At 44.1% G+C, this 24,073-nt stretch overlaps 1 protein-coding gene across 2 annotated transcripts in view; it reads left to right on the forward strand.

Annotated features, from left to right (window-relative positions):
- Positions 1–23,316, forward strand: part of LOC121937071 (nuclear receptor ROR-beta-like) — a 37,094-nt gene extending 13,778 nt beyond the window's left edge. Inside the window, exons 3-13 of one of the 2 annotated variants that reach the window (XM_042479947.1) lie at positions 1,126–1,222; positions 1,611–1,855; positions 17,436–17,521; positions 18,153–18,294; positions 18,904–19,317; positions 19,922–20,043; positions 20,430–20,562; positions 21,084–21,191; positions 21,515–21,625; positions 21,774–21,886; positions 22,742–23,316. In XM_042479947.1, coding sequence (XP_042335881.1) covers positions 1,849–1,855; positions 17,436–17,521; positions 18,153–18,294; positions 18,904–19,317; positions 19,922–20,043; positions 20,430–20,562; positions 21,084–21,191; positions 21,515–21,625; positions 21,774–21,886; positions 22,742–22,903 — 1,398 coding nt within the window. In that variant the 5' untranslated portion in view covers positions 1,126–1,222; positions 1,611–1,848 and the 3' untranslated portion in view covers positions 22,904–23,316. Of the gene's footprint in view, positions 1–1,125; positions 1,223–1,452; positions 1,495–1,610; positions 1,856–17,435; positions 17,522–18,152; positions 18,295–18,903; positions 19,318–19,921; positions 20,044–20,429; positions 20,563–21,083; positions 21,192–21,514; positions 21,626–21,773; positions 21,887–22,741 lie in introns of those variants that run through there. The other variant, XM_042479948.1, reaches the window with a different exon arrangement.
- The last annotated feature ends 757 nt before the right edge of the window (positions 23,317–24,073 follow it).

Below are 24,073 nucleotides of genomic sequence, written 5' to 3' on the forward strand. Positions count from 1 at the left end.
CTTCTTTGAAAGCATCCTTCTGCACCTCAAACATTTTTAGTGAAGGCATAAAAATCATAGAACCATGCTCTCTCAGCCTCAGAAGAAGGCAAAAGCAACCCCCCCCCTTCTGAACATCTTCACCTCTAAGATACAGATCAATAACCGATAGATAGAGAGATAGAGCTCCATGACAGATAGATAGCTAGAGAACAAAGAGGGATAATATGGATTGATTGTTCAAAGAAGGAAATTAATGACAAATAATAGATAGATAGATAGATAGATAGATAGATAATGAGAAAGAATCATGGTAGATAATCAAAGAGATATAAACGGATCAATGAGCAAGACTGAGAAGCGATGAGAGAGAGAGAGAGAGACAGAAATAGATTGATAGATAGAGAAGTGATAAGGGACAGCCAGATAGACAGAGAAGCGATGAGAGATGGACAGACAGATGATAGATCAAAGATAGATGCAGATAGATCAATGATAGACATATAGATACAGATAGATGGATTTAGATCAGTGGTCCCCAAACTTTGGTCCTCCAGATGTTTTGGGCTTTAGCTCCCAGAATTCCTGACTGTTGGTCAAGTTGGCTGGGGCTTCTGGGAACTGATGTCCAAAAACCTGGAAGACTTAAGTTTAGGCATCACTGATCAATGACAGAGATAGATTAATGAAAGACAGACAGATAGATAAACTGATCAGTAATGACTAGGTAGATAAATCTAGATAGGTCAATAGAGAGAAATAGGTCAACAGACAGAGAAATATCAACAATCTAGATAAATACAGACCAATGAGAGAGTAGGATTAGAGGTAGACAGGCCAATAAACAGACACACACGCGGCTGCATCTATACTGTTGAAATAATGCAGCTTGATCCCACTATGGCTCCATCATAGGGAATCCTGGGATCTGTAGCTTTGCAGCACTCTTTGGCCGAGGAGGCAAAAGACCTTGTAAAATTACCAAAGCCCAGGACTCCATAGGATGGAGAGTCAGCACTTAAAGCGGGGGTCAAAGTGCATTATTTCGACAATGCAGACGCACCCAGAGAGAGAGAGACTTCCTATTTATTGCTATAGGAAAGCAAGGGGGTATTTAATATACAAATATTTGCTTTTTTCCAAAAGGAAAAGGAAAAAGTGGAGAGAGGAGGGAAATGGTGTTCCTGTGTCCAGGAAAGGAGAAGGTGGAGAGCTCAGCTCCAAATTCTATCACGCTGGAAAAGTAAGAATGACTTGGATGGAAGGAAAGATGCAAAAAAAAGGATGGAGAGGAAGGGGGCGGGACTAGGCCTGGGGAAAGGGGCGGGGCCTGTGTCAGAATTGACAGGTGGTGGGCGGGGCTCCAGGCAGGCAGATTTGTCATGTGAATTTCCTCATGGCTGTAGCAACCAGTCTTTTGCAGAAAGTAGGTTAGCAGTTTTTCCAAGAGCGCTTGGCACAGAGAGAGAGAGAGAAAGAGAGGGAAGGAGAAAGCAAGAAAGAAAAGCAAGCAAGGTGTGTGTGTGTGTATGTGTGCGTGTGTGGAAAGACTTCAGGAGCAGGAATTATTACCCCTAATAATAATAAATATTAGATTATTAAATTATTATTATTGTTATTATTATTATTAGGCCAGCAAAACTCCAGAAGCCAGGAGGAAGCCCAGAAGATCCTCCAGCTGGAAACTTTTAATATCCAGAAATACCTATTATTATTATTCCGCCTCCTTCCTCCCAAGGAATTTGGAGTTGTTGTCGTTGTGTTTTTTTGCTCCTTCTTGCTGAATTTTTCATGCTGTTCTCAGAAGAGGCATAAAAAAGAAGAAGAAGAAGAAGAAGAAGAAGGGGGAAAGAAAGGAGATCTGCCAAAATGCGAGGTAAGGAGATTTTCTTTCATTCTTTAATTTTTCTGCAATGAAGTCAGAACTGGATCCAGTTTTATTTTATGGTGGGAAAGGGGTACATTGGAAGTTAATTCTCCCAATCCCTTTCCTTGGACTCAAAGGAGACTTTTGGAAGAAAGTCCAAGCCTAGGCAGGTCTACTTGGAAATAAATCCCCTTGTAAACCTTGCGAGAAAGCTTATGCTCTAATATCCCTTTGCGTATTGCAAGGTTGTTGTTTTGATTTACTCAAAAATAGATCCCACAGTAGCCAATGGGGCTTACTCCCAATGCAATTGCAGAAAGAAAAAAGCCCTCCATTTGAACTGGGTCTTCTTCTTTCTAATAGTATCTAGCAAGCCCTCTTTAGAGGTGAACATCCTGCGGAAAAAAATAAGATTTAAAAAATTCAGAAGACAGCTTTCTCTGCTTGAATTAAGGCTGAAAATTGTGACCTATGCTATAAGGGAGTCAAATCACTCTCTTTTCATTTTGCATTTTCAATTACTTTCCTCCTCCATGTATTTGCAACCATAGATCAAAAGGGTTACTTTCTTATTTTGTTATTTTGTCAAAAGCAAGACTAAATATATGGGTTGGTTCATGGGGACAAACCAAACCAAACCAAAAAGGAAAGTAACTTATATTTGAGATAAGAGTGCAAATAATAGCAACAGGGACAATGGATTGTTGGTTATGCAAAGAATGGACTCAAAACCTCTAAAGGAACTGAGGTTTTTCCTTTTGTTTTGAAGATCTGTCCTATGCAAACCGTATGCTGTCAGTTGTGTGTCATAACAAAAGACCCAACAGAAGGCAACAATAATAACTTCCACTACAAGTATGTCTGAATAGATTGAATTTTTCCTACTAAAGTACTGCCCATGATCCGTTTATAGTTATGGATCAAATTCTGTCTCTTTCTTGGTTTTAAAACAATTGTTTATATTGATATTTTCTTACTAATTTTTAAACAGATTGAATGAGTCCTCCCCCCCCCCCCATTTCACCAGAAAACCTCTCAAGGCGACACTTACTAAATGAGTAAACCCCACTAACCGCAACTTACATCTGAGTAAATAGGTTGCAGGGTTGCATGGCAAAATGTTATTTTTCCTCTCCCGCCTCCCTCCGCCCTTGTTATGTCACTGGTGGCATAATCTGATAGCATTTGAAGGCTTTTGTTGTTGTTGCTGCTTGGCATTTAAAAGAAGAAAACTAGATTGGAGAAATGATCCGCTCTGCGTTATTTTTATTTGCGTGCGCAGGAACGAAGGCGCAGGTACGTTGCTTCCAGAAATAAAACCAGAGAAGGAAAAGGGTTTGCACACTTGTCTGAGGATTATGCCACAACATCCCTCTTCTCTTCAGTAGTTATTAATGGGTACTCTGCACATGCTCAAGGGCACTCTTGTCTACTACTGCAGCCTCTAAAGGACATGGGTTTCTGGCTTATGTAGTGAACTGAGATGATTTCGAGTGAAATAATTGACGTGTCTCATATTTTTGAATGCCCTTTTTGGCTAAGGTGCCATTTTCCTCTTTGGTTTGTTGGTTGTTCTTGTTCTGCTTGTCCCCTTTGGGTTTTCCATCTTAAAAGATGGCGGATTAAATATGGAAGCAGGAAAGAGGGAGGGATGGTGGAGGAGCAGGGAAAGGATGCAGAAGCAGAGGAAAGGAACCCGCCCGGAATATAAAATTGGGGTGAAACAGGAGAAAATGGGAGATTAAATGCCAAAGAAATCAGAATTCTCATTTTGAGAAAAGTTTGTTGCTTGCGTGCAAGTTTCCAGAGAGATATTTTGGCAACCAGACCTCCAGGAGAAAAGGAGTTCAGCATATGCTGCATCCATGAAGGCAGAAATGGTTGCCCTCCTCAGTGCCAAAATCCTATCTACACACACACACACAAACTATGGAAAGGATGGGGTTGTTTCACCCCTCCTGATAAACTATATTGTTGTAATCCTGCCTCAATCCACAGGGAGAGCCGGGAAATATAAATAAAAATTATTATTATTATTATTATTATTATTATTATTATTATTATTATTAGGTCTCCAGATTAAACAAAAACATTGTGAGTGATACTCTAAAAAAATCCAAATCTGTTGCCACCTTCTAGAGTCTAGAACCTGAGGGAGGAGAACCCAGAACAAGCTCACATTAATGACATTCAAGTATGATGCGGCAATCTGCTGAAACCTTTCCACTGGCCTGGTGTGACCGGTTCCTAGCCATGGCTCCTCTGCCATCCCTTTGGACAATGGGCCGCCCTGGATCCATTCTTGTTCTGTGGGGCAGACCCCCATTTTGGACCACAAAGGCACCCACATGCCCTTCTGAAAGGCCTGCCATCACTTTCCCCACCCTTCCAATGAATCACACTCCCGGAGTCAAAACCTGTGGCTGAGAATGCTGCATTTATTTTATGTTCCATGTTCCTTCCGTGGCATCAGCTGGCCCATTTTTTAAGGGGTCATGACTTTCGATTGCCAACCAAAAGAAGGGAAAAAGATGCATCTTAAATCATGTTTTACAGGACTCGTATTTTTTACTGTCAAGATGTGGGAGAGGTTTCCTTCCACTCTTTCCAAGCATATCCCCCTGAGCTCAATGGAGGAAAGATGCTTAGACCCGCCATTCAATATCCACAAAAACAGCAAGATCTTTATGGAGCCAACCAAAATGCACATTATGCATGTCGCAACCATGCAGTGTTGAGGCCAAACTAACATCCGTTGAAGCCATTCCTCTGTCTTTTAAAAATGGGAGTGATGCAGGGCTTAATGCGCTCTTGAGGAATGTTTCTCTAACCCCCAAACCTATGTAATTGCTAACCCTCTTTGTGTGTCAGGATGGAAAGGGATCTTGCAGCGCCTTTGAGACATAACTGAAAGAGTGGTGTTGGTTGCATGAGCTTTCGTGGACTTGAGTCTACATCCTCAGATGCATTTGTGTCATTTATAATACTGTCTTGACTGTCTGGCGTCACATAGTTTGCTATCATCTGTTGCTTTGCTTAATCTTGGGGCATAAAGAGAAATGGGTGTTTCAGCTAGTGTCTCTGTCCAGGTTAATGCTGTGCTAATGGACTATGAAAAGGAGATCTGTCCACACTTGAGCTCTGGATGCTTTTCTTCCAAAGGGATCCTTTCTCCATCCTCCAAAACAAGGTTTTCTTTTTAGTGTTTCCTCCATACCTTGTCTAAATTATTTATCCTCCGCCATCTGCCTGAGCATTGCATTGCAATTGCAAATCTCTTTCCGTTCGCATCATCTGTGCCGTTTCAGGTGTAAAGCAAAACTAGGCCATGTTAAGGTTGGGGGGGGGGGGGGTGTCAGGTTTGGCCTTTCCAGTCTACGTATGGAGGAGGTTTCAAACCCCTTGCTTCATCCTCTGAACCGGGTTGTGGCTCTTTTGAGCCATTCACCGATTCTCCGCCATCTTTTGCCTCCTTGGCAGCCATTTTGATCTGCATGCGCAGCTCCTTTGCAGCTGGAAACCTTCAAACATGGCTGCGGCAAAGCGGAAATGGGTTGGGTGGACACTGAGGTGTAAGGATGCCGAAAGAGATGAATGAAAAGGGTCGCATGATAGATTTGTGGATGATGGAGTCTCGGGGGGGGGGGGTGTTGCACACATTAATCTCTGATGTTAAGAAGTCTGGTCTGCAGAAACGGAGGAGTATAATCCAACTTTCACCACAAATGAAGTCAGGCTGTATTTGGTGCTACAAAGGAGGGAGAACCATTGAACATCCTATGCATCCTCCATGCTCTTTCCCCATTTGTATTAGCCACAGCTCCCTTCATTTCCTAAAACAGCCACTTTTTATCCTCTCCTAGCTTCTAGCACAATATCCAAACCATTTTCTTGCAAACAGATACAGCAAAATCACGTCCTGTTCAGGTTTCCGGCTCCTGCCAGCAGGTGGTTGTTTTTTGTATCTGAACAAGGTGGTTTCTCCTTAGCCCCAGTGCTTTTAAAATTGTCCCAGCAAATGCGTACAGCAATGTCAAAACTGCATTCAGTGACAGATGGAAAGTATGCCTCTGACCACATCTGGCTAAAATTTGCTGCAGAAAAATGGACAAACTGGTTAGGTCCATAAGGATGCTTTTGTGTTTGTCTGTTCACATATTGTTTTTGTTGCATGCCTTCAAGTATTTTCGGACTTATGACGACCCTATCATGGGGTTTTATTGACAAGATTTGTTCAGAGGAGATTTGCCATTGCCTTCCTCTGAGGCTGAGAGAGTGTGACTTGTCTAAGCTTACCCAGTAGGTCTCAAGAGCTGGGCAGGGATTTGAACCCTGGTCTCTTGGTGTCCAGTGTGGCAAAGTGGTTTGAGTGTTGGGAACGTCTCTGGAGACTAGGGTTTGATTCCCCACTTGGCCATGAAACCCACCTTGGGCAGATCAGACTCTCTCAGCCTCAGGGGAAGGTCTCTGAACAAATCTTGCCAAGAAAACTCCTTGATAGGGTCTTCTTAGGGTTGCCATAAGTCAGAAACAACTTGAAGGCATAGTACAACTCTCAGTGTCCTAGGCCTATGCTCAGACCCCTATGCCCCATCCCAATTGGGAGTTTTAGAGGCCAACTCCCATGATCACTGACCTAGGGCATGCTGGTTGAGAATGATGGGAGCTGTAGTCCAAAAGACCAGGAAGGTATGGGGTTGGATGTATAAACCTGAAAACTAACTGCTTCGTGAACACAACCGGCCTTCGAATGTTTCAAGAAGATGTTCTTTGGCAGTCTAACAGTATTTTTGTTTTAACTTTTTCCTGCTCAGAGAGTATTGGCGAGGCAGAAATCTCCCTGCGTAAGAAACCAAACATCTGGTCTAGACTCCAGACATTTTAATTTCCTTCTGGACATTCCTCTCTCTCTCTCTCTTTCTCTTTTTCTCTCCCTCCCCACATCATTTTCTGCCTCCCTGCCAGCTTTGGCTGCTTTGCTAGGCTCAGTTATTATCCAAGTGACTGGCTTGCCTTGGAGCTTCCCAGAGTTTGCAAAACTTTTGGAGGAGACAGACAGATAGATCTTCATATCATAAATCAGGCATCATGATTATTAAACCAAATACCAGGACCATTAAATATAACTGCAAAAAATATAGACACAAAACCAAGGTTTTGATGGAGCGAAATTTGTTAAAGCATCCCATACGGTTCCAGAAATTATCATCTCATCTCACTTTTCCGCTTTCTTTATGAAACAGTGCGGTCCAGTGGTTTGAATGCTGGATGACAACGACTCTGGAGACCAGGGTTCGAGTCAGCTTGGTTGAAGAAACCTACTGGGTGGCCTTGGGCAAGTCACATACTCTCAGCCTCAAATGCAAACCCCTTCGCTCTGAACAAATCTAGCCAGGAAAACCCCAGGATAGGTTAGCTATAAGTTGGAAATGGCTTAAAGACATACAACAACAAATGTAGCACGTAATGTAACCTGCTGCCTGTCTATACATACATTTGTATTTTAGCTGATTTTACTTATATGGATTAGCATGTTTGTAGGATTGTTTTTACTAGTCAGTACTAGTACATCAGGACCATTGTGACATTTAGACAACATCTAATGGATGCTGAGTTACTACAACCCCGCCTCCAAATAAGTAACTTTTCCAGTCTGTAAACGAAACTCCTTCTCCTCATTGGCATGTTTTGTAAGGGTAAGAAAAATGTGTGGCATTTAAATAAATAAATAAAAATCTCCAAACCACACAGTTGTGGGTTTGGCAAGCGTTTGTCGCTGTCCCAGTGACCCAGATCTGTCAGTGGGAAGGGGGCTTGAAAGAAAACCCAGAAAGGGCTGGAAAGAGACTGGCAGAAGGAAGGAAGAGACAGACAGACAGGGGGAAAAAAGATATATTCAATATCAGAGTTTAAATTTACACTAGAATTGGCAGCCAGGCAGAGACAAATAGGAGAGAGTTCCAAGAAAGAGATTTTTTTCGCAGGGGATGTCCTGTTGTTGCTGCTGCTGTTGTTTTTAAGGTCTCTCCTGAGCCTAAAAAGGTTCCCCAAATGCCACATTTGGGACAATTTTTTAACAATTCAAAACACTTTGGAAGCTTATGAGGAAGGTTTTTGCTGCACTTTCCAGTGTGGTGGTTTTGTCATCTCCATTGTCGCCATCAACAACAGCAACAATAATGACAAATAATGATTAACTGCATGGTGTAGTGCTTCGAGCATCAGACTATGATTCTAGAGACCAGGGTTCGAATCCGCACTCCAGCCATGGAAACCTACTGGGGGATCTTGGGCAAGTCACACACTCTCAGCCTCAGAGGATGACAATGGCAAGCCTCCTCTGTAGAGACTTGCCACGAAAATCCCATAATAGGATCGCCTTAGAGTCGCCACAAGCCAAAAGTGATTTTAAGGCCTTCCTCTGAGGCTGAGAGAGTGTGGCTTGCCCAAAGTCAAGCCTCTGCTGTTGCATTTGGAAAACTTTTAGATAGGTAAAACACGCCAAATGCAGCCCCAATTAAAAAACCTTTTACTGTTGTTGGAGGTAAAAACCTCAAAGAATTAAATTCTAGTCCCTTAGATTAGAGCAATTGGTTTGGGATTTAGGAAGTTTAGTTTCTAGTCCTCACTGATTTATGAATGATTTGAATTTTCTCTTTAAAGTAACTAAAAAGGAAAGGCCAGTAACTGTGCTGCGGTTACCCTGACACACTACAAGAATTGTTTTTTCAGCAAGTGATGACAGGTTGCTCTTTGAATGCCATACGAAATAACAGGGACAAATTACTGTTAGAAAAATAACTTTTCAGAGACTGAGCCATGCATTGCTCAGCAAGACTTTTTTCTCCTTTTCCTTCAAGGTGGCCACTTGACTCAGCACCAAAGTAACCTCTCAGCATTAAAAACAGGAGCTTGTACGCAAGCAAACCAGTGGAACAACTTGCCTTTGAATCATTTCTGACTTATGGTGACCCATCGTTGGGCTTTCTTGGCAAGATCTTGGCATTTTGGCCCTTGCGTGAACAAAAACCGGCTGTATTGGTCCCCGAATCTTTCTCCAGTACAGGTGGAACAGACTCTCTTGAAGATGGTGAACTCTCATTCACTTGAGGGTTTTAAATGCCTACCTGTCGGGGATGTTTTAGTGATTCTTGCATGGCAGGGGGTTGGAATAGATGACCCTTGGGATCTCACCTAGCTCAATGAGTCTGTGCAAACCACAAAACCTGGAGGGAGCAAAAGACAGACTGTTTTGTGGCAAATTTAAAAAGAGAAAGCACTAGGCTAGACTTAATTGTTTCTGATATGTTTCGGAAAGAAAAAGAAGCTGACTTGAGGCATAAAATATGGCTATTGGTTCAGAGAACTGCCAGAAAATAGTCTGCCAAAGCAGAAATGTTTTTTGGATATATTTTTAAGAAACATCTTGACCACCAGAGTGCCAAATAGTGCAACCTCTGGACATATCAGCTTCTCGAGGAACCGGCTGTTCCTTCATCTCCCATCTTCTGCCATCCCCTTTGGAGTTTTGTCCTCCTAAATCCCCGCTGGTTCCCTCCTCCTGTGGAAACCCAGGAATCCAGGTCCATAATTGCCATTTGCAGCTTCCTTCCCTTCCCTGGGGATGCCCTCCTTCCACCGCATTGATCTGACTGCTCCTCACACATTTTCTTTTTGCAAAGCATTCTAGGTGAAACATTGCCTGGGCTGTGGGATCACTTGGAAAAGAATAGCTATGTATCTTTCTAACTCCATGTAATAGTCTGAGTTTGCTAGAGAAATGCTGTAGGGCCTCAATGCCTTGAAGGCACCAGATCCCATCTGATCTCGGAAGTTAAGCAAGACCAGGCCTGCTTAGTACTTGGATGAGAAACCACCGAGGAATACCAGTAGGCTCTATTTCAGAGGAAGTAACTGGTCCAACTGCCTCTTGAGTCTTCCTTACCTAAGAAAACCCTATAAAATTGATGGGGTTGCCATAAGTCTACAGGCGCCTTGAAGGCACCAATGAAGACCTCTTCTGCATCACCTGCGGATGATCTGAACATTGCCAAAAAGATTCATGGCACTCCCTAAACCAAGGTTGGAGAGTGTAGGATCCTCCAGATGATTCTGGAGTGCAGATCCCATCATTCTTATTCACCCTTGGGCTGTATTTCAGAGGAAGGAACTGGCTAAACCACCTATGAGTCTTCTAGGCCTAAGAAAACCCTCTGAAATTTATAAGGTCGCCATAAGCCAACAGATGACTTGAAGGCACACAACTAATATACTCCTATCTTGGAAACTAAGCCGGGTCAGCCCTGGCTAGCACTTGGATGGGAGACCACAGGAGCCGGAGGCTCTATTTAAGAGGAAGCAACCATCCAAAACACTTCCGAGTCTTCCTTGCCTAAGAAAACTCAACAAAATTCACTTTAAATCAATAGGTGACTTGAAGGCCTATGTTGTGGTGCGCCTTCAAGTTGTTTCCCACTTATGGGTTTCCCTTCCTCTATGGATCTGCCCAAGTTTTAAGACCCTGGGGGGGGGGCGGTTGTAGTGAACAATTATGTGCAAATTTTGTGCATAATAAGTCCTGAATGGCAAAAATTCTCATCAGTCTAGCATTCTTCTCATTGGATTCTCATGGCACTTGGAAAACATGCTTTTCTGACATCTTCACCAAGTATGTTCAAAGATCCTTCCCAGCCCTACTCAAACTTCCCTTTCTCTTTCTTTCTCTGTTTCTCTGCATGACCCACCTCGCAGGTTTGTTGTGTAGCTGAAAGTAAGGAGGAGAGTAACTGGATATATCAAACTGAGTTCCCTGAAGGAACTTGGCAAGACATAAATGTTAACTAAGAAAGAAACAGGAAGCATGCTGTGCTATCAGTTCTGAGTTTCAGGGCTTGGACCTTGTGGGGAAAGGAGGATGTAATTGACTAATTCCATTATTTTGGTTGCAAATTAAAACTGGCTGCACGCTTTCCCTCTTGACACATGCCAAACGTAAATCCTCTTAAGTTGCAAGTGTGCGGAAAGTGCAGCTCATTGTCCATATCTTGCCTCAAAAGGCCTCTTTTGTGCAGAATCCCCAGCAGTTTCTTTTGCAAGCATCCTCTCCTCTCCTCTCGGTGAATTAACTGAGTGCAAACTTCTTTTTAGCTCTTTGAACTCCATTTGTCGCCATTAACAAAAACTGAGGACAAAGCGGGAAGAGGAGAAAGCAAGCAGGACATTTTAAAAGCAGCTGGGAAAGTGGGATTATAGTGGACCCTTGGTATCTGCTGGTTTTTGGTGCCAGGAGCACCTGTACATACCAAAATCTCTGGATGCTCAAATCCCATTAAATACAATGGGGTATTATTATTATTATTATTATTATTATCATCATCATCATCATCAGAGTGGGCCCCTGCTATCTGCTGGGGTTTGGTTCCAGGACCCCGCATGGAATCCAAAATTCATGGATACTCTGAAACTTGTTACATACAAATTACTACTACTACTACTACATTGGGTCCTTGGTATCTGCTGGGTTTTGGTTCCAGGACTCCACATAGATAAAAAAAATCTGTGTATGCTCAAGTCCGATTAAATACAATGGATATTAAAAGGGTGTCCCTAATGCAAAATAGCAAAAACAAAGTTTTCTTTTTGGAATATATATATATATATATATATATATATATATTCAAGCCATGGATGGTTGAATCTGTGCCTACAGGGGCCAACTGTACCTGGGACCTCCCTTGCCAAATTGGGACAGTCAGAGGACATGGAAACCATCCCGCCATGCCAATATGCAATGATGCCCAGCATCCATGGGTACGAAGATCAAAAGCCCAGGTTGAGAAGAGAATCCGGCTTCCTAAAAAAAGAGCTCAAAGTTGGTAGCACGTGGGTGCTGATGCCCAGGGGGTTTCGGAGGAGCAGGTGACGCCCTTACCCAGGCAAAGCCTTGGCATCATCCGTGGCAGGCTGGGCCGCATTCCGGCATGAGCAGCCAAGGGCGTGCCCACCGCCAGCTCATCCTCTCCAAAGCACTTTTCTCATCCCTGCTTCCTCCTTACCCACCATCTCTTTCTGCAACAGCCAAATGGATCTTCTGCCGCTGTCCTTCAGATACTGCAAAAAACAAAACAGGGTGGGAGGCCTATGGCACAGCCAGACCACTGGGCAATTGGGATGTGGACACTCACTTTGGGGTTTTGCTCAGGTGGAAAGACCCCAGGAGGCTGAGTTGTGAGGGCAAGAGCAGTAGCAAGTACATTTCTATGCTGCTTATAAGTGAACTCAGCACTCTCTAGGTGTGTAGAGAGATCTTGTAGCACCTTTGAGACTAACTTAAATAAAGAAGTTGGCAGCAGGAGCATTCCTAGACTTCAGTCTACATTTTCAGATGCATATGCCGGCTAAATCAGGAGAGTTGGAAGGTTTGATTTATTGGTCTTTTTTAGCCCTAGACCTCTCCTTCAGCACCACATTTCAAATGAGTTGAGTTTCTTCACTGTCCATTTTTCACACCCATGTATAAAAATCCCTTTTAGGTTGCTTGGAAAAGTTATTCCTTTTTGTTGTATCACAACTCTGAAAAACTCCTCAGAGAGCAGGATTCTGGAAACCATCATCCAGGAAAGTTACATTTCCAAACTCTTGTTTGTTTGGGATTTTTTTGGGGGGGGAGGGAATGTAATTTGCATCCTTTCCAAGCTATGAAAGCATTTCAGTCTGCCTTATTCTCAATCTCTCTGTTTCTCATTCTCTTTCTCTCAGTTTCTGGTTCACAATCTCCCCATTTCTCATTCTAAAGCCATCCATTTCCCATTCTGCAAAACAAATTAAGGAAAAACGATGATAACTTCACTTCCGAGGAAGCAAGCCAAGTCGAGGAAAACTTCTGCTACACCTTCTTTTGCAGCTTTAGTGCCACAGGATCCCTTGGCTTGCTGATATTTTCTTGGCTAACCTGACCCTATCTCTGAATCCATCTTTCTCTTTGTGTTCCTGTGTGGAAGGAAGGGTTAAATTCAGCTCATGCCCCTGTTACACAAGCGCCTTGTTAAGTTATATTAGAAGGCCTCAGAAAAGTGTGTCAGTAGGACAACATGACTTCACCTGATCTTGACCGACAGGCCTGTCCACTAACGGCACCCGCGGGTGACTCAATGGAGGCCCAATGGGCAAAGGAGCCGGCCGGCCTCCGGATCCCGGTGGTACGTCAGCAATGTGTTTAGCAGATGGTGGTTATATAACCCAGTGTGGTTTGTGTATCAGCCAGCAACGACAACAAGGAGGCGAAGGAGGAATGCTTAGGGGTGAGATTGGCCAAGAGAGAGCAGTCCAAGTGGGAAGGCAGGGAAATTTTGCAGAGGTCATCTTTAATTGCAGAGTTTCGCCTTCTCTCTCTCTCATTCTTGTCTCCTACAGATTTAGATGCAATTCCGCATCTGGTATCTGCATTCTGATGCAAATCAGCATCAGAACATTTTGTGGTCGCTTCCAACTCGAGGATTCTGCGATTCTGTGAGAAATATTGCCGGACGTTTCCGCAGCATCTTCATGCTATACAATTATATAGCAATGGTGGGAGCGTTAAACTGTGACTCCAGAGACTAGGGTTCAAATCCCAGTTTAGCCATGGAAACCCACTGGGTGACCTTGGGCAAGTCACACTCTCTCAGCCTCAGAGAAACTCACTGAGAAAACCCTTAGGGTCACAATAAGTTGGATACTACATGAAGGCACACAACAAAAATAACAACAACGTCCCACTTTAACTGCCCTGGCTAACTTCTATAGGATTTTAGGATTTGTAATTTGATTCCATAGTGTGCGGTAGATAAAGTGGAATTGTAGTGCTATCGTTGTGTAGCATGAATGGTCCCTTCCAAACTACAAATCCTAGCCTACCTCACAGGGTTGTTGAAAGGCTGAGAACCCCGTCAGCCATGTCGAGGGCACTGAGGATATGCAGAATATCTACAATATAGACACTGATGTTTCTAGATGGAGAGGATATAGGTGGCTGAGAGAGTGTAGTCCCTGAAGGATCTAAGAACATTTCCATCTTTTCCCATCCATTCAATGTTGTTGTTGTTGTTGTTGTTGTTGTTGTGTGCCTTCAAGTCATTTTCAACTTTTGGTGACTTTAAGGTGAAACTTCCACAGAGTTTTCTTGGCAAGCTTCTTCAAAGGGGGTTTACCATGGCCATCCTCTGAGGCTGAGAGTGTGTGACTTGCTCAGGGTCACCCAGTGGGCTTCCATGGCCAAACTGAGATTCGAACCCTGGTCTGTGGAGTCATAGTCCAACGCTCAAACCACTACACCATGATGGCTTACTGCCATTTTGTTTGGCTCCATCTTGGGCAAATCTGACTCTCTTTCCAGCCCCCTCAGTTGCAAATTGGGCGTGAGTGTGTTTTGGTATGAATAGCCTACCTCTCTGGCTTGTTGTATGGCAAAGAGGGCAATTATGATACAATACATATAAATTATGCAGCTGTTACACAACACATTTTGTAATAATTGCCACCTCTGCCGCACAGGGTGCGGCGTTCGGATTGTCGTCGTTCAGCAAGACCTTTGCAGGATTGCTGTAGGCTCACTTCCTTGGGGGAGGAAGAACAACCCCAATCTGTCAAAAAAGAAGGGACACACAAATATGACCAAGAGATGGTTGTCGAAACTCTATAAATTATTGAATTGGAAGGAAGGCATTTTTAGGGAAGAACATAGAAAGCTGCCCTCAAAAATGTTCCTTTTTTGTATGTTGTTAACTGTACTGTTTTTAAATATTGTAACCTGCCCTGAGTCCTAGTTTTGGGGAAAAGGAGGGATATAAATAAATATAATAAACAATAATAAATAATTGTATTTCTAGCTCAGGTTTGCTGATTGGCAGCCTTGTGTTGTGTGTTGTGTGCCTTCGTTTCCAACTTACAGTGACCCTAAGGCGAAGATATCATGGGGCTTTCTTGGCAAGATTTGCTCAGAGGAGGTTTGCCATTACCATCCTCTGAGGCTGAGAGAGTGTGGCTTTCCTTCCAAGGATTTTTATGCTCAAGTGAGGAATCAAACCCGGAGTCATATTCCAACACACAAACCATTATGTCATGCTGACTTTCCAAAAAGTCCGACTAATGCTGTGCTTATACTAGGTATAGGGATGTGTTGTTGTGTGCCTTCAAGTCTGCATGTCTGTGTACTAATTGTGTGTCTGTGCATGTCTATATCTCCTCCTGGGAGCCCATTTCGAAGGAACAAGGACAGGCTCTGTTGCAACCTCTGTGGTGCTGCCTGTCAAATGGGCACAATGCTTCCCAAACGCCTATAAAAATGCCTGGCTGTGTCCTGTAATGGAAAAGCTTTCTTTGCAGAGGCGGAGAAGGAAGAGGAGGCCATTTAAAATGGAAGAAATAATCTCTCCGCTTCCTTCTTGGGGTGAATCACCCGCGCTTGACAACAACAAGGCACACCTGAGTGGAAAGTATTTCTTGCAAAGTGGAGGCTGCAATCCTCACTGCTGCTGCTGCTGTTGTTAGTGAAGCTGACTGAAGGGAGACTATCATACTTTGGACATATCACAAAGGGATGCAACTCATTGCAAAGTGGAAGGCAGTTAGAAAAGAGGACTACAACTTCCTCAAGGAAGCCCCATTTGCTTGGATTCTGCAGTTGATGACCGGGAGATATTTAGCCTTCCCTGGGTGCATCTGCACTGCAGAAATAACCCAGTCTGACACCGTTTTAACTGCCAATGCTCAATAATGATATGGAATCCCAGGAGCTGCAATTTGCTGAGATATTTTGCCTCCTCTGTCAGAGAGCTCTGGGGCCACCACAAACTACAAATTCCAGGATGCCAAAGCATGGAGCCATGGCAGCTAACACAGGGTCAAGCTGCATTATTTCTCCAGTGCAGATGCATCGCTGTTTTTAAGCCTAAGTAATGAGAAAATGAGGTCCAGCCTGCCATAGTGAGTGTTGGGCTACCCCTCTGGAGACCAGGGTTCGATGCCCAGCTGAGCCATAAAACCCACTGGGCAAGTCACACTCTCTCAGCCTCCAAGGATGGCAATGGCACCCCACCCCACCCTAATGATCAAACTTGCCAAGAAAACCCCACAATGGGTTCACTGCCTTAGGGTCACCATGAGTTGGAAATCACTTGAAGGTACATCATAACAACAAATAGAAAAATATCTTATATAAACCTGCTTTGCAAGGCAGTGTGTTTGCCCTGAGATTCCTTCCTTCACTCTGAAAACTGGAGAAAGGAGTACCTTGCAGCTTGCCAAAATGCAAAATTTCCCCCCTTCTGTGCCATAGGATGCTGTTCAAATGCAGTGGAAATGAGTTCCACAAGCTCTGAACCATGTTGTTGTTGTGTACCTTCAGGTCATTTCTGACTTATGGCGACCTTAATGCAAACCTATCAGAGGGTTTTCTTGGCAAGATTTGTTCACGGTGGGGAGAGTGTGACTTCTCTAAGGTGGGTTGCCACGGCCGAGTGAGGATTCGAACCCTGAGCAGCAAAACTTTTGTCAGGTTGAAGAATGCAACCTCTTCTTGGGCTTCGTCAAGGCAAAACTGGGCCGGCCCATAATTGTTGCACAGGTGGTTGTGAGTCACTGGGTGAAACGGTCACACTCTTGTGGAATGGGGTCACCATCAGGATGGACACAACCCTTCCACAATGGAAAGATTTGCAGATCTCTGCCACATCAAAGGCAGAGGCTGGTTTTGGTTGTGATGATGATGATGATGATGATGATGATGATGATGATGATGATGATGCTAAGATGACGGGCCACAGAAGAACGTGGCAGGGATGTGGAGGGATGGGTACCTCCATCTCTCTGCACCCCCCCCCATAACAAAAAGCCACAAAACATATCACTATCTTCTAATATATATTTTTCTATCCTTCCTATACTTGTGTCAAACTAAGGCAAGATAACTTGATTTTTAAAAGTAGCAGAGTGCCCTCTCCTGGACTTGGATGGAGCTGCAATATCCATTATTTGTTGAGCACCTTCGTTTCTAACTTATGGCAACCCTAAGGTGAACCTATCATGGGGTTTCCTGGGGCTGAGAGAGTGTGGCTCGCCCAGGGTCACCCACTGGGTTTCCATTTTCAAACAGAGAATCGAACCCTGGTCTCCAGAGTCATAGTCCAACATTCAGACCTAGTGGACTATGACTCTGGAGACCAGGGAGCGATTCTCTGTTTGAAAATGGAAACCCAGTGGGTGACCCTGGGTAAGTCACACTGGCTCATGGCTCCTTTACCTATGACTATTATATAATAACCTGATTATATCATAACTTATAATAACTTGATTTTAAATGTTGTTGTGTGCCTTCAACTCATTTGCAACTTATGGCGAATTTATCACAGGGTTTTCTTGGCAGGGTTTGTTCAAAGGGGGGTTTGCCATTGCTTTTAAGTTCGAAAGGCCTCTAACTCTCTTGCATCTCTGCAAAACTGCAAACGTTTTCATGATTGCTTTTAAGTTCTAAAGGCAAAGGTTTAACAGTATGCTCTTTTCTTCTCTTCCTTCCTTTTCTTCTTCCCCCTTCCCTCCCGTCGGCTTCCTGCAGCACAAATCGAGGTGATTCCTTGCAAGATATGTGGGGATAAATCTTCCGGGATCCACTACGGGGTGATCACCTGCGAAGGATGCAAAGTGAGTTGTGAGAAGGAGAAACTCATTTGAAAAAGGGTAAAGGGAGCAGATGAGTCTTGGAGCAAAGTTGCAATCGCTTGTACAGTCCTGTCCGAAGACACAGAAATAATCCAGTTTGACATCACTAACTGTCATAGCTCAATACTATGGAGTTCTGGAAATGTAGTTTGTTGTGGCACCAGAACTCACTGACAGAGAAGGCTAAACGCCTCACAAAGCTACAGTTCCCAGAATTTCATTCTGAGCTAAGGCAGTTAAAGTGGTGTCAAACTGGATTATTTCTGCAGTGTAGATGTAGCCATGGCACCTGCAATCCTAATCCTAGGGCCAGACAACAAGAAAGATCTATCTTGTGTCCCTATTTCCTACCTTCATGGCCTTTTGTGAGCCATATCATTGCATTAGAAGAGACTTTATGTCACCCCCAACCACCATTGTGGTCAGTATTCTCCTTTTTTATTTATTCTGGGTTGTTCCTTTTGGAGGGGGAAGTTCTGGTAAATTCAGGTAAATTGTTGCTTTCCTGATCACAGATGCATTTTTAGAGGAATCATTCTTGCAATGCAAAATATTTTGTGGGCGATCTCATTTGTTTTCTCCCTATCTTGTTCCCCACTACCCTTCCATGCAGGGTTTCTTCCGCAGAAGTCAACAGAATAATGCTACTTACTCTTGCTCACGGCAGAGGAACTGCCTCATCGACAGAACCAACCGGAACCGGTGTCAGCATTGCCGCTTGCAAAAGTGTTTGGCACTGGGCATGTCCCGGGACGGTGAGTTTCGTTGGAGTTAGCAAGACCTTTGCCTGAGACACTTTTAACTAACTAACTAAACAAATAAATCAAACTTAGGGTCTATCACCATTGTAGCCATGAATAAAACTACTTTTAAATACCTTCCAAAGACGACTAAGAGTGCATCTCTATGGTAAAAATAATGATTTTTCCTATGGAATCCTGAGATCTGCAGCTTTATCAGGTCTTTAGCCTTCTCTGCCAAAGGGTACTACAAAGCTACAAATCCTTGGATTCCATAGGATGGAGCTACAGCCCTTAAAATTGGTCTCAAACTGCACTATTTCTACAGTGTAGATGCACCCTTTTGTCTTATTTGTAAAAGTAGTTTTACTCACAACTACATTGTCTTCTTTGTAAGGTATTCAAATGTAGTTTTAAATACCGAGGGACCACTATAATAATAATGTGTTGTTGTTTTGTGCCTTCAAGTGGTTTCCAACTTATGGTGACCCTAAGGCCTGACATGGGGTTTTCTTGGCAAGATTCTTCAGAGGGGGTTTGCCCTTGCCTTCCTCTGAGTCTGAGAGAGTGTGACTTGCCCAAGGTAGCAACAAGCGAATCCCCTGGGTTTTGTTCTTCTTGCAGCGGTCAAGTTTGGCCGGATGTCGAAGAAGCAACGGGACAGCCTTTATGCCGAGGTGCAGAAGCACCAACAGAACCAAGAGCAAGGCGGTGGGGCCAAGGATGACCCGGAGACCCACTCACGGGTCTACACCACCAGCGTCAGCAGCGGCCTCTCCGACCTGGACGACATCTCCATGCTCTCCGACGGTTTCCTCTTCGACTTCCCCTTGACCCCCGAAGGGAACAGCACATACTACAACCTCGACCTCCTGACCTCGGCCCAGCCCTCCCCAGACCAGTCCAGCCTTGACCTCAGCGACGCCAAACACATCAAGCAGGAATCCCTCTACGAACTGATGCTGGAGCCCTCCCTCTTCCCCCATGGCCCCCTCGAAAACGGTCCCTTGGCCTCGGACGTTTCCATGATGGAGATCGGTGAGTACCCATCAGCATCCTCTCCAACCATCTCAGTTTGGTGGGGACAGTCCCTATTAATCTTCTGCAGTCCTGCATTTTCAGCCGCATTTGCAATGTCCTGGTTTTCTCTCCCCACCTCCATTTTGTCCTCAGTTTAATTGCTGCAAACTGAGTTCAGAGAATGAAAATGGTTTCGGTGCAGGGACTATCTACCTGCACACTTCTTCTGATGTCTTGTTTTGGCCATGTTCAGGTGCTTTTAGTCCTGGCTTCTGCTGGAACATGGCCTTTCCAAATTAGAACTCAGCTCCCAGGCTGATAAAAGCTTCCCCACCTAACTGATCAAGGGCAAAACATTATCAGCTATGGGACTAGACACATAGAAGACCACAACCAGTCAGAGATAAAGTCAGCATTTGCCTCTGTATCAGCTATATAAGGGGTGAGAGCTGGGTATCCTCTTTTGCCTGAGTTTCTGGTTCAAGTTCTGACATATCACCCTTCCAAGGTTATCGTGTAACATGGTTATTGTCTTATGGCAGATCAGGCCTGGAAAGAGAATTTTAGATTTGATGATGATAAGAAAAATGTCCTAAAAGAGTCTGTATGTTATATTCACTAGAGCGCCTAGCCCAGAATGTGGTCAAGTCACACTTGGAGACCTCACAATACACCAGCGAAGAGCTGAAGAGGCTAGCCTGGACACTTTACTCGCAGGAAGAAATTAGAAACATGCAGAACAAGGTGGGTTTTTGTCATCTGCTGGAAACACAAGACTGCCAGAAAGCCCTTGTTGGATGGGACCAAAGAGCCAGCTGGGTCTGGCGTCGCTGCAAATTATGAAGTTGTGGTCAGTCTTGGTTCTATGGGGAAGGAAAGATGCCTTCATTTCTTCCCCCTACAAGCCTAGACCTGCAAGTAGGATAGCAAAGAAAGAATATTTAAAAATATTCAGTGAGAGATTGAAAAACATATTTCTTGCATGCCGGGAAGCACTGTTGGGAAGAATCCTGAACTGATGAGAAACTTTGTAATTTGGGACTCATTCTGTACAAAATTCACATGTAGTTGTTTTGCTTTTCTGCCCAGAAAATGAGGTTGTTGATGCCTTTTCCACCTTTTCTCCACAGAGCTGTGAGGCCATGTGGCAGGAATGTGCTATCCAGATCTCTAATGCCATCCAGTATGTCGTGGAGTTTGCCAAACGGATCGACGGCTTCATGGAGCTCAGTCAGAATGACCAAATCATTCTCCTCAAAGCAGGTGAGAAGAGAGAAAAACACGGAGGATCCTTCTCCCAGTGGGTTTCCATGGCCAACCAGAGATTTGGGGATTCTGGGAGGTATCATCCAGAAAACAGAACTTCTCCAAACTTGGTGCAGACAATGTGTGAGTAGTTGGGATGTAGTGAGACCTAAATGCATCAGCTCTCTACATCCAACTCCTTCTCAAACAAACCCTCCTGCAAAATTAGCTAGTAACAAATTTCCTGAAAAAGATGAAAACAAAAGAGTTCAGTTTGGTTTCTAGACAGTTCTAGTCTGAATGGCCAAACGAAGGAAGACCATTTCGTTGAAACCCTGCTCACGCATGGCATCATGGGCCCTTCCAGGTGTTACTGGACTGTAGTCCCCCTCATCCATAACCAGCATCGCCAGTAGCAAGGAATGTTGGGCATTGCAGCCCAAACATCTGGAAAGGTCCATGGTCTTGAATCCCTGAAGTAATTTTATATTTTTAAACTTTTGTTAACACACTGTCCTTCCTCTTTTTGTCTGCATCAGGCTGCCTGGAAGTTCTCCTCATCCGGATGATCCGCACCTTCAACCCTTTGAACAACATGATGCTTTTTGCAGGAAAGTACGGCGGGATGCAAATGTTTAAGGCTCTGGGTAAGAAATTCAACCAGTCCAAAAGGCATACACAATGACATCTTACCGTATATGATATTAACTTATTAATTTCTTGCAAGTAGAAATTGTACCAAATTACCAAATAGGGTTGCTGTACCATTAGGATCAATCCAGGCCTGAGATTTTTCAGCCCAAAACTAAGACTTAGGAATGGTCCTTGGTGATTCATTTAAGCATCATGCATTAAGTACTAACCACAGTTACCCACAGTTTATCATTCAAGCTGTAGGATCGCAATGGCTGTTTTAGTTGCTGTATCATATTGTTGACCTCCACCGTCTCCATTTTTCCTCTTCCTTTAGGCTGCGACGACCTCATCAATTCCATCTTTGAGCTGGGGAAGAACCTTTGTCGGCTACAGCTCTCAGACGAGGAGATGGCGCTTTTCACAGCCGCAGTCCTGCTCTCCCCAGGTTTGTGATAAGCTGCAAGAGAAAAGATGGCTGGCATCTGCCCAGAATCCCCTGTCCAGCATGTCAATTAGTGGATTCTGGGAGCTGTAGTCCCCAAACACCTTCCAGGCTCCAACACCAACACTGAGCATGGGATGTTCTTTTACAGATCGCCCCTGGCTTTCTGAACCGAAGAAGGTGCAGAAACTCCAGGATAAGATCTATTTGGCTTTGCAGCACGAGATCCAGAAGAAAAATGCCAATGAAGACAGACTTTCCAAGGTAAACAATAGATGATAGGCCACAGAGCAGGCTTGGTGGCTGACTGTGGAAGAGTCAAAAAGGGGGTTGATGTGGAAAGAAATTAAGCATCCTCCTGGGCATAGGTGGATGAATTTAAATGGATCTGAAAAAGTGGGATGATAAAGGATTAATTGGGATTATCTCTGCCAAATTAGGAGAGGTGGACGGTATGCTTTAGGCATTCACATATTCAGGATCTCACCTTCTAACTATCCTGGCTAGACAAGGACAGTCCCAATTAATCCTCTCTCATCTCACTTTTTCAACTGCTTTTAAAATGTCCTGGTTTCTCTCTCTTCCTCCCATTTTCATCTTACTACAGTTACTGCAAACTGAGTTCATACTCTCCATCCCAGTTTGGCAGGGATAGTCCCAGTTAACCCTCTGCCATCCCACTTTTTCAGCTGCTTTTAAAATGCCCCAGTTGTCCTTTCTCCTTCTCCCACTTTCCCCCTTTGTCCTAAGTTCCCTTCAGTTGCTGCAAATGGAGTTCAAAGTACAAAAGTAGTTTGCATTACATTAACTCATCAGCAGACAGTGTCTTGCCCTTTCCAGCAGGCCCAGGCAAAACCAAACTACTGCAACCTGTTTATTCATCTTCATTAATACCATTAATTACATTTGCCATCTTGACCACGTATGGCTTGGGTACCTGTGTCCCACTTTTCTTTCCCCAAATAATCAACGTTATGCTAAACTGTATTTCTAAATGTGCAAGAAATTTTAAGGACTAAAGGAAAACTTCATGATTCGAGCAGAATTCATATTTGGGGAGTCAGTTATTTGCAACCGCCCCTGTCCTTTCTTTAACCTGGCTTTCTTCCGTGTCTCCAGATTGTCTCCAAACTTCCCCTGATGAAGACCATTTGCAACCTTCACCTGGACAAGTTGGAATTTTTCCGCCTGGTCCATCCGGAGACGGCGACGAACTTCCCACCCCTTTACAAGGAGGTCTTCAACTCCGAGCTTCACTACAGTGACCACCGAGAAAGCTAAGGCATGGCCTGAATTCAGAGAAAGAGGGACCAAATTTGGCAAGGCTTATAGGGCCAAGGAGTTGAGGGGAGGCTGAACAATTGGGACCAAAAGGCCCTGTTGCTTCCAGAAGAGGTTTTATTTGGAACAAGGGGACCTTCCTGTCTGCCACTGAATGTAAACGCACCTTTGGAAGACCTAAAAGATTTTAAAACCTGGACTCTTCTTGCCGTACCGGTGAATGTGAAAAGCCCTCCGGTCGCGAGGATGCTGCCACTAAGTCGCAGCGTTGCAAGCCTGTTCCGATGGCACACTTGCTTTCTTTCCACTTGTCCATCTCATCGCCATGCTTGTGTACCACTTGCCGAATCTATGGGACCAACGTCTGACCCTTGTGTGTCCCACAGACCCTTACTAAACCCTCCTCTACCTGCCTCATGCGACACGTTTGTATGCTTTGGGGAAAGAGGAAGATCTCCAAATTGTTAACTCTGGTGTATTTCAGCAACACAACGCTGGATGTGTGAGTGTGCAACCAGGGTGTGTGCAAGTCAAAGGTGGGAAGACAATGTGGGACAAGTCATTTAGGAGAGGAAGCCAGAGCAGAGGAGCATATATGGAACAATGCCATTTTGAATTTAATAATATTATTATTATTTTGCAAGTGTAGAAGGCAGCAGGAGATTTAAAGCTGGGGGGCTGGACCCTCCAATGAAAGAGAAAGAAGAAGAAACTGGTTAGGCTCACGAATGCATTTCTGTCTGAGAAATAATGCTGCTAACTTGAGAAGGAGAAAGACGACTCTCCATTTAGGGACCAAGACAGGATGGAAAACGATCCTCTGATTGGACTCCATCTCCCACCATCCCCATTCCGGATGGGGCCGATGGCTACTGAGATCTGTCAGTATTTGGACTGGGGTGCGGGTTGTTCTAGATTTTTTTTTTCTGTGTTGTGGGTAGAATAATCCAGTCCTTCTCAGCGCAATGCTGGAGCGACATCCACTGCCCTTTGAAGAGAGAGAGATGGATCATGCTACAAATCCATGTTCGGCCAAGGGCACAAAATGTGTGTGAGCTTTGGAGATGATGGCCAGATCTTTTGATTGCAAAAAGTGTGCAAGCTTTGGAGAGAAAGGGAGACAAATCTCTTTAATCACAAAAGTGTAGATGCTTTGGAGGTAGCCAGATC

The sequence above is a fragment of the Sceloporus undulatus genome, chromosome 7 (assembly GCF_019175285.1).
Source record: "Sceloporus undulatus isolate JIND9_A2432 ecotype Alabama chromosome 7, SceUnd_v1.1, whole genome shotgun sequence".
Lineage (NCBI taxonomy): Eukaryota > Metazoa > Chordata > Lepidosauria > Squamata > Phrynosomatidae > Sceloporus > Sceloporus undulatus.